Source organism: Capricornis sumatraensis, chromosome 13, assembly GCF_032405125.1.
Source record: "Capricornis sumatraensis isolate serow.1 chromosome 13, serow.2, whole genome shotgun sequence".
Taxonomy (NCBI): domain Eukaryota; kingdom Metazoa; phylum Chordata; class Mammalia; order Artiodactyla; family Bovidae; genus Capricornis; species Capricornis sumatraensis.
Genome location: NC_091081.1, coordinates 54,694,496 through 54,708,553, shown reverse-complemented (window position 1 = coordinate 54,708,553; position 14,058 = coordinate 54,694,496). Strand labels below are relative to the sequence as shown.

Genomic DNA, 14,058 nt, shown 5'->3' with positions numbered 1-14,058 from the left:
ACAATGATTCATTCTCAGAGGTCCACATTGAAAAGTCTAGCACATTAGTCATTTCCATGAATAATCAGTATTTATTAAATATATGAATAGAAAAAGAGTGGCAACAATCTACTTTAGATAAATGGGGCTGGAGAAAATACTGGGAAATCTACCAAAAAAGGAAACTTTTTTGAGTAGCAGCTATTATAGTATAACTGAAAGGTGTAAAAAATCCAAATTCTACTACTTCAGAAATCCTTCTTATGTAACTAAAACCCACCCATGGGGCGGGGGGGGGGGCGGATTCCATGTTTTTCTTAAAGCAATCATATCTGGGTAGAACTCTTCAGATATCTTTGAGTTGTTAAATAATTACATCTAAAGAAGGTGAAAAGTGTAGTCAATACAGTGAGGTGACATCTTATCTTTCAGGAGCTAGAGTAACTGAAGTGAATTAAGAAACAATTGGACAAAATAAACAAACAACCTAATAAAACTTAAAAGCTTTTGCACAGCAAAGGGAAACCATAAATAAGACAAAAAGACAATCCTCAGAATGGGAGAAAATATTTGCAAACCAAGCATCTGACAAAGGATTAATCTCCAAATATACAAACAGCTAAATATCAAAAAAAAAAAAAAAACAGAATCCAAAAATGAGTGGAAGACCTAAATAGACATTTCTCCAAAGAAGACATATAGATGGCCAACAAATCCATGAAAAAATGTTCAACATCACTATTGTTAGAGAAATGCAAATCAAAACTACAATGAGGTGTCACCTCATATCAGCCAGATTGGTCATCATCAAAACATCTACAAACTATAAGATGCTGAACAGGACGTGGAAAAAGGGAAACCCTCCTGCACTGTTAGTGGGAATGTCAGTCAGTTCAGTTGCTCAGTCATGTCTGACTCTTTGTGACTCCACGAATCGCAGCACGCGAGGCCTCTCCATCCATCACCAACCCTCAGAGTTTACCCAAATTCATATGCATCGACTCGGTGATGCCATCAAGCCATCTCATCCTCTGTCGTCCCCTTCTCCTCCTGCTCTCAATCCCTCCCAGCATTAGGGTCTTTCCCAATGAGTCAACTCTTCGCATGAGGTGGCCAAAGTATTGGAGTTTCAGCTTTAGCATCAGTCCTTCCAATGAACACCCAGGACTGATCTCCTTTAGGATGAACTGGTTGGATCTCCTTGCAGTCCAAGGGACTCTCAACAGTCTTTTCCAACACCACAGTTCAAAAGCATCAATTCTTTGGTGCTCAGCTTTCTTCACAGTCCAACTCTCACATCCATACATGACCACTGGAAAAACCATAGCCTTGACTAGACGGACCTTTGTTGGCAAAGTAATGTCTCTGCTTTTGAATATGCTATCTAGGTTGGTCATAACTTTTCTTCCAAGGAGTAAGCATCTTTTAATTTCATGGCTGCAATCACCATCTGCAGTGATTTTGGAGCCCCCTCCAAAATAAAGTCTAACACTGTTTCCACTGTTTCCCCATCTATTTGATACAAATACTATTAGGAACAGTATGGAGTGTCCTTAAATCACTAAAAATAAAACTACCATATGAGCCAGCAATCCCCACTACTGGGTATATACTCTGAGAAAACCATAATTCAAAAAGACACACGTACCCCAATGTTCACTGCAGCACTATTTACAAAAGCCAGGACATAAAAGCAACATAAATGTCCATCAACAGATGAACAGATAAAGAAGATGTGAAACATATATACAATGAAATATATTATTTAGCCATGAAAAGGAAGGAAACTGGGTCAGGTATAGTGATGTGGATGGACCTGCTGCTGCTGCTGCTAAGTTGCTTCAGTCGTGTCCGACTCTGTGAGACCCCATAGACAGCAGCCCACCAGGCTCCCCCATCCCTGGGATTCTCCAGGCAAGAATACTGGAGTGGGTTGCCATTTCCTTCTCCAACGCGTGAAAGTGAAAAGTCAAAGTGTCCAACTCTTAGCGACCCCATGGACTGCAGCCTACCAGGCTCCTCCGTCCACGGGATTTTCCAGGCAAGAGTACTGGAGTGGGGTGCCATTGCTTTCTCCTAGAGTCTGTTAAACTGAGTTAAATAAGTCAAAAAGAGAAAAACAAACATTGTATATTAACTCGTATGCATGGAATATAGAAAAATCGTATAGATAAGCCTGTTTACAAGCCAGGAATAGAGACCCAAACATAGGGAACAAATATGTGGACACAGGTGGGAAGGTGAAGAAGGTGAGACGAACAAGGAGAGTATGACTGAGATATATACACTACCATGTGTAAAATAGATAGCTAGTAAGAAGCTGCTATCTAGCACAGGGAGCTTAGCTCGGTGCTCTGAGATGACCTAGAGGGGTGGGATGTGGAGGGTGAGACGGATGTTCAAGGGAGGGAGCATGTATGTCTACATATAGCTGAGTCACTTGACTGTACAGCAAAAATTGACACAACACTGTAAAGCAATAATACTCCAAATAAAAAATTAAAATAAAAAATAAGAGACCCAGCTAATATATCATAAAAAGAGTATGATGTGTATTAATAAATATTAACTAGAATTATAACCAAAACTTATTCAAACTTTTGCAAGAAAGGTCCTATATCTTTCTTATGTGCATATTACCTAGTGTACCTAGAATAAGATCTTATTTGTTTACATAATAAAATGTTAAATATAAAAATTTAAAAAGAGAATTGGCAAAGCATGTGCAAGGTGTTCATAATTCCCCAAAAACTCTTGATACAGATCCAGTTCATTACTTTGCAGGAAATCTTAGAATAAAAAAAAATTTAGGAATAAGATATATCAGCAATTTACATACACCGATAAGTGAGATTTTAAGAATATATAAAGAATGTTATTTAAATAAATTCTAACACATCCATAATATAACACTCAATGGTGAATATGTTCATATTCTTACTCATACACTTTATATGTTATAAATCATTTTTACCAAACTAGTAGGCCAATATGTAGTGAACAAGCCAACAAGTTACGAATGTAACAAAAGGAAATACCATAAAAAAAATCAATTACAGCTTTACAGCCACAATAAATCCCCTGAAAAGTTTTCAGGTAATTTATAAAGTGTTCTCACATTTTATAGCACAGGATGCTTTAGAACTGTGCAATTTATGGTGATATGGAAATTACACATTAAATTTTTAAGTATTCTTGCCAAACATGAGTGACAATCATCTCAAACATGTTTTTATTTTAAATCTCAGAAGACATCTAAAAACACATTTATATTCATTGAATATTTTCTTGACACTTTTTAAGAATTCAGAAGTTCAAATACAAGTATGCATTCTCAAAACAACAGAATGTAATACTAGAATCTTGGACTTGGTTAAGGACTGGAGACTTGAGTCTTAACTTCCTTTCTGCAGAGGCATTCCATCCTAAATCATCTCTGACATGTTGTACATTTGATCACTGCATGGACATTTCCAGAAGCTGGGCGTTTCAGCACAACCCAGTTATTTCTGAACAGCTCAGAACAGGGAAGGGAGAGGAGGGAGGAGAGGTTTCCTCCCATTTTATTTAACTTAAACCTTCCTCTTTGTCACACTCTTCTATGCATTCAAATTCAGGCTTTAGAAAGAATATTTTAGTCTCTCGTCCAATAACAACCCTTCCAAAAATTCAAAGAGATCTCTTATGATTTCTTAAGTCTTTCATTCTCCAAATTAACAGTCTTTACTTGGAATAATCCTCCTTTAAAAATCTTTTCAGACTTCTAACCTTTCTGCTCTTCCTCCTCTCGATCTGCATCCATTTGTCAATGCTGCACTCAAATGTGTACTAAACCAACCAACCAACCTGCTTCTAAGTTTTTTATGAGTTAACTATTCTGTCACCATATCGCACTGTATGTTCACATTGAATGGGATGCAGTTCAGACTGCCTTTCTCATCCTGTCTTTGTACTCATTCCTGTAAAGTACACAACAAATGTCTAGAAGAGGGCAACATGAAATTACTTAACATATGGATACAAATAACAAGACCAAGTTCATGTAGGTTCTGTTCGTGGATCAGCCTATAGAGACCTTTATAGATTCCTGAATCTGATAGTCACCAGCTTAGCCATCTGAATCAATTTTGGAATACCAGCAGTTGTCATAAACGTGGATGTTATATTTTCCATCAAGCCTTTACCAAGACAAATGAACATAAGGGAACCTCTGTCACAGCCCTAAAGACTTCTTCCTGGATCGATCTTGATCTACTCTGCAATAGTCTTTGGAAATTATTTCCACTCTGTTGCAACTTACCTACTATTACATTTCCATTTCCACACATTATTTACACAAATATCAGGATAAGATCTTATCTACTGCCTTGCTGAAATACAGATCCACTTTGTATCATTTTCCTATTCTGTCAATCTTAAATTTAGTTAAGGAATTTCCTTGGACTATCTTTCCTGCTGAGTCAATACTATTGATACCACAATTCACTGTGTTCTAGAAACTACACAAGATTTCAAAGAAAAAAAAATCTGATTAAGTTTCTTACTTAGTTACAATATCTAAAAATGTTTCTTCATGTCAACTTTCTTAGTAAACTGGTACCATACTATAAGGGAAAACAGAACTCATTCTAAATTAATTCTTGGCCAGGAAGGTCAGTGCTAGTATAATTGAAAAGAGAAAACTGATGATAGCCAAGAAAACATCTCTTCAATCAAACTCATATCCAATAATCTTCACTGAGACCTTGCTTTAACAGAGCAGTATTGAAAAGGAAACATGGCCTCAAAAAATTAAATGATAAAAAAAAAAACTTTTGTACTATAAAATGGGAACTTGAGCATAAAACAATACTAGAAGTGCTCTTAGTTGTTAAGAATTAAGTTATTGCATGAACTTAAGTCACAGCTACTCCAAGCCTCAAATTTTAAATTTGTCCAACAATAAATAATGACTGAAGGTAAAATAATCTCACATATATAAGGTGTTTTTAAAATATAAAGCACTATACAAATTTAAGGCATTATGAAATATATTTTATGTAGACTTTAATATTAACAAGCTTTAACCATTTATCCATGAGCCAGTCTCTAAATATATTGCAAATAATCCATAAAATACACAATAATTGATGCTAGAATGCAAAATATAGCAGTGTATAGTGGACTCTATGTTATAGTTATTTTGCACAGAATTCCTTATTGTGCATAATGTTCAAATGATGTCTCAACAGAATGGCAGTATAATTTCTCTATTCTGAATTCATTTCATCTTGAGCCTGGACCATAGAAATCAGAGTTAATTTTGCCTCAAATAAAACTGGGGAGATGGAGGAGACAGGAGAGAGAATAAGAGAAAAAAAGGGGGGGACATGCCATGGAAAACTGTCAGGAACCCACTTGATCCCTACTCTGCATGCTTTGAGCTTCAAGTGAACAGAGGGTTGGTGATCTTGGTATCTTTACTCCCAGCTGCCTATGAGTATTAAAGTATTATGTTTTGTTAAAACATCACATAACTGAGTAAAGTTAATATTTAAAAGTAGTATTTTTTAAATCAGCTGCCAAAGATATTCTCAAAATCATTCTCATAAAGTCTATTAATTACGCCACATTGATCCCATTTGACTTCTCAGAAAAGCAAAAGCCAAAATAGAAGGAAAAAAAATATTATATAGTGAATGTAAGGTCATTTTTATTCTAGGAATTTTAATCAGGGGGTTATTATTATAGCTAGGAGCTTAGAGTACATTTTTTTTTCTCCCTTTAAAATAAAGTAGCAATGCTAGAAATGCTAGATTGCAAGCAGAAAAACTATCAGAACTGTTGACATAGCTTATTCCAGTTAACTAAAAGAGGGGTAAGTATTCTTTAAAATTCTGGCAGATTCGGTCTCAACAAAACTTTCAAAAGCTACTAATCTCCAGATTTTGTACTCTTAGGGTAACATTTTGATGTTTGAAACCAAACCTTAAATATTTCTTAAACTTTTTTTTTACTTTGATACATGTTTTCCAACTTACAGAAAAGTCTGCTCAAATGTTGTATTATAAATTATTGTGTTAAATGCTGCACGTGCACTTCTTTTAAAATTCATGACCATAACTAACCCTGCAAAGTCTCCCCAGAGTTTCAGAAATCATATGCATATAAACATTAAGGTACTCTGAGGAGAGTAATTTATGTTACATTAAGTATAACTGTTTTCCAAAGTCAGGCGAAGAGTGTTATCTGGGCACTGTGGTCTTAATTAAAACACAAATGACATAGAGGTTTCATCCGTGTTTTAGCAAGGGGAGGCATTTCACTATAATAAAATAGCATACGCAAAATAGGATGTCGTTAAATAAAAAGATGATTCTGGGGCACCACTGTCAAGAAAGAAGAAAATCCACATACTTGACTTACCGACTGAACAACAAAAACGCCTTAACACGCCCTGTTCAAAGAGTTAGAAACAAAGTCTCTAAAAATAAAGATGTATCAGCTGCCCTCCATAAAGCTCCAAGACAAGCCACAGCTTGGGAAATCTTTCTCTGCGGGGATGGAAACGGATTTGGGGAAACTTTTTAAAGTTTTTCAATTGGTTGAAAGTTTGCCTCTTAGAAAAACTTAGGAAATTAATTTGTAGGATGTTCAGTGATAGCAAGTCGACTCAGAAACTAATGGAAGACCAAAACGCTCGGTTTTCTTTGGGGGGAGGTAGGCAGACGGTGGGTGAACTCAGGAAGCTAAAAGTGAACTTGCATCAAACTTAGACCCTCTCGCCCCAAAGCGCGCTCCCCAAAGGCAAAGCAAGAAAGCGGTCCCTCTCCAGCAAGCGTAGGACGAAGGGACCAGAGAAGGTCCGCGGGCCCCAGCAGAGCCTGTGACCTGGAGCCCGTGCCTCGACTGTACCTCTTTGCTGATGCGCGGGTGGCTGCCGCCGATGCTGCTGCTGCTGCCGCTCCGGGCGCTGCGCCTGGCCGCCCCCGAGGCCTCCGCTGAGCAGCAGGACCAGGAGCACCCCGAAGGCTCGGGGCATTGCGGTAGCCCCCTGAGCGGATTCACTTTTCGGGAGCTGGAGTCGCTGCCGCCCGGTCTCCTGGCCCCGGCTAGTAAGCTGAATGTGCAGCAGCTGCGGGCTAAAGGAAGGAGCCAGCCCCCACCCACCCCGGCTCGGTCGCAGCCGGAGGTGGGGGGAGAAAGAAGACACTCCCCCACCCGCCCCTTTCCCTGGCCCTCGCCCCACAGACGTCCCGGCCCAGGCCCTTAAAGGGTCCTCGGTGAAAGAGGCCTTTTCCTATAGCCTAGGTCCTTCACTGCGAGAAAAGACTGGCTTCATCTGTTAGCTGAACTTCAAGTTAAAGGAAGTCATTGATAAGAGACCACTCTGTGATCTGTAAAATCCCTCCACGTGGAAAGCATTAAATTTTGTGGGAAATCAGCACAGCTACGTTCTTTAACGAAGCTAAGAAGATGGACCTCCTGAGAAAGGCCTGGCAAAGCTGTGCGAGAGCACTGCGTATTAAGGTGATAAACGCTGGGGACAAGACTGTCCCAAAGGTCCAGATGCGTGCCAGGTTACTAGGAGGCAGAGGGTGAACCGGATGAGGCAGTCAGGCCAAGAGATTTACCGCTGGCAAGGCAGCAAAGGGGGGTGGAGGGAGGGGATCGCAAAATAAAACAAGCCCCCTTTATCCACTGCGATGTTTATGACGAATGTGAAGGTAAAAATTAAGGTTTTCCATTCAGTCAGGTAACATGCATTCAAAGAGGATAAAAAGTCTTTTCGTTTCCCTTCAGATTCAAAATGTCTTGCTTCCAGTCCCCATTTCTTCCCTGTAACTCAGCAGAATTTCTGCAAGGTTTTCTGCCACCCCGTGTTCAGATGACAGTTCTTTACTAGTTTTTTGTTTGTGTGTGTGTGTTTTATGGTCTGTGACTCTCATAAGATTTGGAACAGCTCCTTACTGGATTTTTATGAGACATCCAGGGTGTTTTTTGGTGGAGCCAGTAAGGAGGGGGACTACAGGCATCAGTACACAGTGAGGTTAGAGTGCTATGGGTGAGTCAGTCCCACACCGTAAATTGCCCCCCAACGCAGGTCTGTAAGGGCCACTGGACATTCATTTATTATATTATATTTGAAGCCTAAGTTAAATCTATTTTGCACACAAGCATAAGTTTTTGCATCATTTTTTCCCCCGGATGTATCTACTATATAAATTGAGGAAAGAATATATCTGTGTTTCCTAACCTTATCAAGATTTGTTTATTCCAGAAAAATCTCATAACTGAAAACGCCTCGGCTGGTGGTATTGATACCAGTACAATATCTACACCCCATCTGTCACACTGACGTTGACTCCAAGTAGGTTCAGGCTTCTGTTTCATTTTGACTGTTAGTTTTACCCAAGCATTTACACATTGAACTACATGTTGTTTTATACAGATAACTTTTTCCTCTTTATTTTATACTTGATTTTATATATATATATATATTTAATATTATGACGTTAAGTGATAATATCTCTGGATTTCCTGTCAATAAAATAAAGGAGATATTGTTCCTAATAGGATTGATTGAGACCCCTTGGCCAAATGTGCTTCCCAGGTGGTGCTAGAGGTAAAGAACCAGCCTGCCAATGCAGGAGACATAAGAGACACGGATTTGATCCCTGGGTTGGGAAGATCCCCTGAAGGAGGGCATGACGGCCCACTCTAGTATTCCTGCCTGGAGAATCCAATGGAAGAGGAACCTGGAAGGCTACAGTCCATCATGTCACACAGAGCTGGACATGACCAAAGCGACTATGCACACACTGGCCAAATGGTGCCGAAGTGAATGGATATCCTTCAATGTTACCTATGTTTCCAAGTTTTACTAATATTAGTACTAGGAAAATTTTAAATCATTTTTTCTTTCGTAGAAGCAAAATGCAAAATGGCCTAAACCTTGAGAATAAGACTGATCTCATCTCTCAACTTGTCAACACAGGGATAAAAGAAATACAAAATGATTTAACCAAAATTAAGATAAAAAAGTATTATCAGAGCTATGTATTTTTCAGATAAACCTAATGAGATACAATTTACACAAAATAAATACATCCACTTGGTATGTTTAAAAATGTAAACAACCATTTGATTGAGTGGGTGTTACCATGTACTGAGACAAGTTTGTAATGCTATAACTGCTTAGGAGCAATGCTTAATTCTAAATTTCATTTATTAAGCCTTTTCTTTTATGCTTTATTGTTTTTTTAATCCCATTTTAGAAATCTTCACTTACCCCAAATTTGTGAATATTCTTCTGTTTTTCCCTGGAAATTTTATAACCTTGGTTTTATGATTTACTGGTGTTTGCTGTAAAGGCCTTAGGTAAGGGCTGTTTTCTGTTTTCTTTAATGCAGATATCCATTCATTTTTTTTTTCAATGTATAACCACGCCTGACTGGCTTGTTTTATTGGAGAAGAGGACGTGGCGTTAACAATGTGAATGAAGACAGTTGGGACCTGAGGTTGGGAAGAACACCCTCCCCTCCCCGTACAAGCCCACTGCCCCACATAAAAAATAACCAACTGAGACAACAACTGGGGGGCAGGGGAAGGACCATGCGTGTGCTGGGAGGGCCCAGAGGCAGCAGCTGCACGAATACGCGAGTATAAGTCTCTGAATCTTCCATGTAGGTCTGTATAAATATATAGATACACTGTTCGCTTGTCTCCCCTTCTCTTCCCTCTGCTCCATGCTGCGTGCCGCGGTCCCAGCTCCTCTTTCCACATGAGGGCGAAGTGAAGGGGATGATGAGCAAGTCATCACCGGATGGCTATCAGCTTCAGGATCCATCAGCTTCTGGATCTTCTGTGCTATCACAGGATTCTTTAAGTGTTCGCTGAGCGCCTGCAGGTCCTTCTGCATCTGCTCCAGGATGAGCCGCATGGCCGGGTCACTCATTATTTGCTGCACCTCTGGGTCGGCCATGGCCCGCCGCTTCACATCCTCGGGGCTGTCGTGTTGGTTGTACTGGGCCATCATGCAGTGCTGGTAACCATCTGCGGCCTCCTTGCAGCTGGAGTCCAGGTCGAGTGCTTTCTGGTAGACATCCATGGCTTTTGTATAGTCCTTCATCGTCTCCAGGGCGGCTGCCTCCCGGGTATAACCCTTGATGAAGGTCAGCTCCAGCTGGATGCACTCCTCACAGTCCTTGAGCGCCAGCTGGAACTCCAGGAGCTTGGTGTAGCAGGCAGCTCGGTTGCTGTACAGCTTGGCATCTTTGGGGTTCCGTTTAATGGCTTCTGTTTAGTGCTTCATGGCCTGGGGGTAGTCCCCTTTCTGGAAACACTCATGGCCTTTGTTCTTCTCCTTCAAGGCCAGGTCAGGCCAGCCGCTCTTGCTCCTTCAAGATTTTCTCTGCCTGTTGGCATCTCTTGAGCACATCTGGGGTTCAGTGCTCTGCCAGAGACTTGTAGAAATGGATGGCATCCTTGTACTTTTCTTCTTTGAAATAAGAGTTGCCAATTCGTGTGTAAGCTTTGGCAATCTGCCGGTAGTCTTCTCGGTTTTCTTGCCCTTCAACGGCCTTCTCACAGAGCTCCCGGCACTGACCGTAGTCACCTTTTTCGAAGTACACGGCTGCTTGGTTGGTTATGTACGTCATGTTGGTGGGATCCAGGTCCTTGGCTCTGTCGTAGTGCTTTAAGGCTTTGTCAAAGTCCTTCTTATAGGCTTCATTCCCCAGCTCTTTTTCTTTCAGCACCTGCTTCTTACTCTCCGGAAGATCTTCTTCCATTGGCTCTGGTTTTGTCTCCTTTTTGGGAGGAGGTGGTGGCGGGGGTGTTGCAAACTCCTCCTCCTCCTCCTCATCCATACTGCCCAGATCAACTCCGAGCAGGACGCTAAGAGTAGTCATGATCCAGGGATCTTGCAGTTTCATGCCCAGGTCGGACGGCTTGTTCCGCAGCAGCTCGATCAGTTCCCGGTAGGTAGGATCTGCGAGCAGAGTCTTGGTCCTGGGATCACTCTCCAACTTCTGGGACAGATTAGGCATATTGAAAGGGTTCATGAATTTCCTTTCTGCCAACCGGGCCTCCATATTCTGGAAACCTTCTTTGAGCTGAGGATTGTTTGCTTCATGTTTTAAACCCTCCTCATAGGTTTGCTTGGCTTCTTCAAATCGGTTTAAGAATTCAAGAGCCGCTGCTTTTTGTGAATAGCCCTTGCCCCAGTCAGCCTTCAGGGCAACGGTTTTGCAGCCGTCCTCGTAAGCCTTCCGGTAGTCTCCTTTCTTGGCAGAGGCCGCGGAGCGATTGCTGTAGAGCACATGGTTCTGGGGGTCTAATTTAATGGCTTGGGAGTAGCACTGGAGCGCATCATCAATGTTGCCAGCACTCAGGGCCTTGTTGCCCTTCTCTTTGAGCTCATTTACCTGCTCCATAGCCCGGTCCGGAACCCCGTTGAATAGACTCCGTCGGCTCCACGTTCCCAACCTCCATTCATTTTAGTACCATTTGTTGAGAGAATTATTATCTTCTCATCTGATTACCTTGGCCCTTTTTCCAGAAGTCAGTTGAAAATATGTAGGTCTACTTTTGGACTCTGTTTTCATGTATCCAAATATATATATATACATATATATGTATATAAATAAATTTGATAGTTTGCTAATATCATAGTCTGTATTACTATAGACTTATAGTAACCTCAAAGTTAAGTAATATGAATCCTACAATTTTGTTTTACAGACAAAACTCTTTTTTCTCTTCTAGGTCCTTTGCATTTCCATACAATTATTGGGTTGGTGCAAATGGAATTGTGGCTTAGGACTCTGCATTTTAAATCACTATCACAGGAGGGGGCTTCATGTTTGGGAACGCATGTACACCCGTGGTGGATTCATGTCAATGTATGGCAAAACCAATACAGTATTGTAAAGTAAAATAAAGTAAAAATTAAATTAAAAAAAATCACTATCACTAGGCTGAAACACATATTTATTTATCAAAGTAGGAACCATTGCAATCAACACATTTTTGCCAACGAGAAATAAGTTTATTTCTGTAGCATAAAAATCCATGCCTTGGTATTCAGTGAACTCATGGAAAGCGTTTTCTGCCTCCTGCTGGTTCTGGAAGCATTTTCCCTGCAAAAAGTTGTTGAGATGCTTGAAGAAGTGGCATTTGGTTGGCGAGAGGTCAGGTGAATATGGTGGATGAGGCAAAACTTTGTAGCCCAATTCAATCAACTTCTGAAACACTGGTTGTACAACAGTGTGCAGTTGGTTATTGTGGAGAAGAATTGGGTCCTTTCTGTTGACCAATGCTTGCTGGAGGTGTTGCAGTTTTGGGTGCTTCTCATCAATTCGCTAAGCATACTCCTCAGATGTAATGATTTTGCCAGGATTCAGAAAGCCATAGTGGATCAGATCAGCAGCAGATCACCAAACAGTGATCATGACCTTTCTTGGCACAAGTTTGGGAACTGCTTTGGAGCTTCTCAGTCCAATCACTGAACTGGTCATTGCCAGTAGTTGTGTAAAATCCACTTTTCATCATATATCACAGTCCAATCAAGAAATGGTTCATTGTTGTTATATAGAACAAGAGAATACTTCAAAATGATGTGGGGTTTTTTTTTTTTTTTTGGTCAGATCTCAAGGCACCCACTTACTGAGCTTTTACACTTTTCCAATCCATCTAGTCAAGGCTATGGTTTCTCCAGTAGTCATGTATGGATGTGAGAGTTGGACTGTGAAGAAGGCTGAGCGCCGAAGAATTGATGCTTTTGAACTGTGGTGTTGGAGAAGACTCTTGAGAGTCCCTTGGACTGTAAGGAGATCCAACCAGTCCATTCTGAAGGAGACCAGCCCTGGGATTTCTTTGGAAGGAATGATGCTAAAGCTGAAACTCCAGTACTTTGGCCACCTTATGAGAAGAGTTGACTCATTGGAAAAGACTGATGCTGGGCAGGATTGAGGGCAGGAGGAGAAGGGGATGACCAAGGATGAGATGGCTGGATGGCATCACTGACTAGATGGACATGAGTCTGAATGACTCCGGGAGTTGGTGATGGACAGGGAGACCTGGCCTGCTGTGATCCATGGGGTCGCAAAGAGTCAGACACGACTGAGCGACTGATGGCTGGCCACTACATTAATCATTTTCAGGGCTCTTGTCTCCTTTGCAAAACTTCTTCAACCACCACTGTACTGTACATTTGTTAGCAGTTCCTGGGCCAAATTTTTTGTTGATGTTGCAAGTTGTCTCCACTGCTTTTACAACCCATTCTGAACTCTAATAAGAAAATCATTTGAATTTTCTTTTTGTCTAACATCATTTCCATAGTCTAAAATAAATATAAAATAAACAGCAAGTAATAAGTCATTAGCAAAAAATCATTAAGCAAGAAATGCACTTTGTGTTTGTGCTGGGCTCAGTCACTCAGTCGTGTCTGACTCTTTGCAACCCTGTGGACTGCAGCCCACCAGACTCCTCTGTCCATGGGAATTCTCCAAGCAAGAATACTGGAGTAGGTTGCCATGCCCTCCAGCCAGGAATCAAACCCAGGTCTCCCACTTTGCAGGTGGATTCTTTACCGTCTGAGCCACCAGGGAACCCCAAGAATACTGGAGTAGGTAGCCTAAACCTTCTGAAGGGGAACTTGTTAGGCAGGAATAGAACTGGGGTCTCAGGCATTGCAAGTGGATTCTTTACCAGTTGAGCTACCAAGGAAGCCCATTTAATCTATTTCAATATCAAATAGCAAAGTTCAACAATGCAAAACCACAATTACTTTTGCACACAACTCTTTGCAAACCCATGGACTGTGGCTTACCAGGCTCTTCCATCCATGGGATTTTCCAGGCAAGAGTACTGGCGTGGGGTGCCATTGCCTTCTCCTACCAGGAAAGCCCATTTAATCTATTTCAATATCAAATGGCAAAGTTCAACAATGCAAAACCACAATTACTTTTGCACCAACCTAATATTAATGTCGGCTTTTTAATTTCTACCCCCCCAAAATAGTGTAGTAGGTAGTTTGATTGCAACTGGATAGAATATATAGATAAATATGGGAGGAAATTTATATTTTAGCAGTAC

At 40.8% G+C, this 14,058-nt stretch overlaps 1 protein-coding gene and 1 pseudogene across 1 annotated transcript in view; both read right to left on the bottom strand.

Annotated features, from left to right (window-relative positions):
• LAMA2 (laminin subunit alpha 2) overlaps nucleotides 1–3,781 on the bottom strand; it is a 674,179-nt gene extending 670,398 nt beyond the window's left edge. Inside the window, exon 1 of the mRNA XM_068984950.1 lies at nucleotides 3,748–3,781. Coding sequence (XP_068841051.1) covers nucleotides 3,748–3,781 — 34 coding nt within the window. The remainder of the gene's footprint in view (nucleotides 1–3,747) is intronic.
• A 5,664-nt stretch (nucleotides 3,782–9,445) lies between these two features.
• Nucleotides 9,446–11,396, bottom strand: LOC138089557 (stress-induced-phosphoprotein 1 pseudogene; annotated as a pseudogene).
• Nucleotides 11,397–14,058: the final 2,662 nt, after the last annotated feature.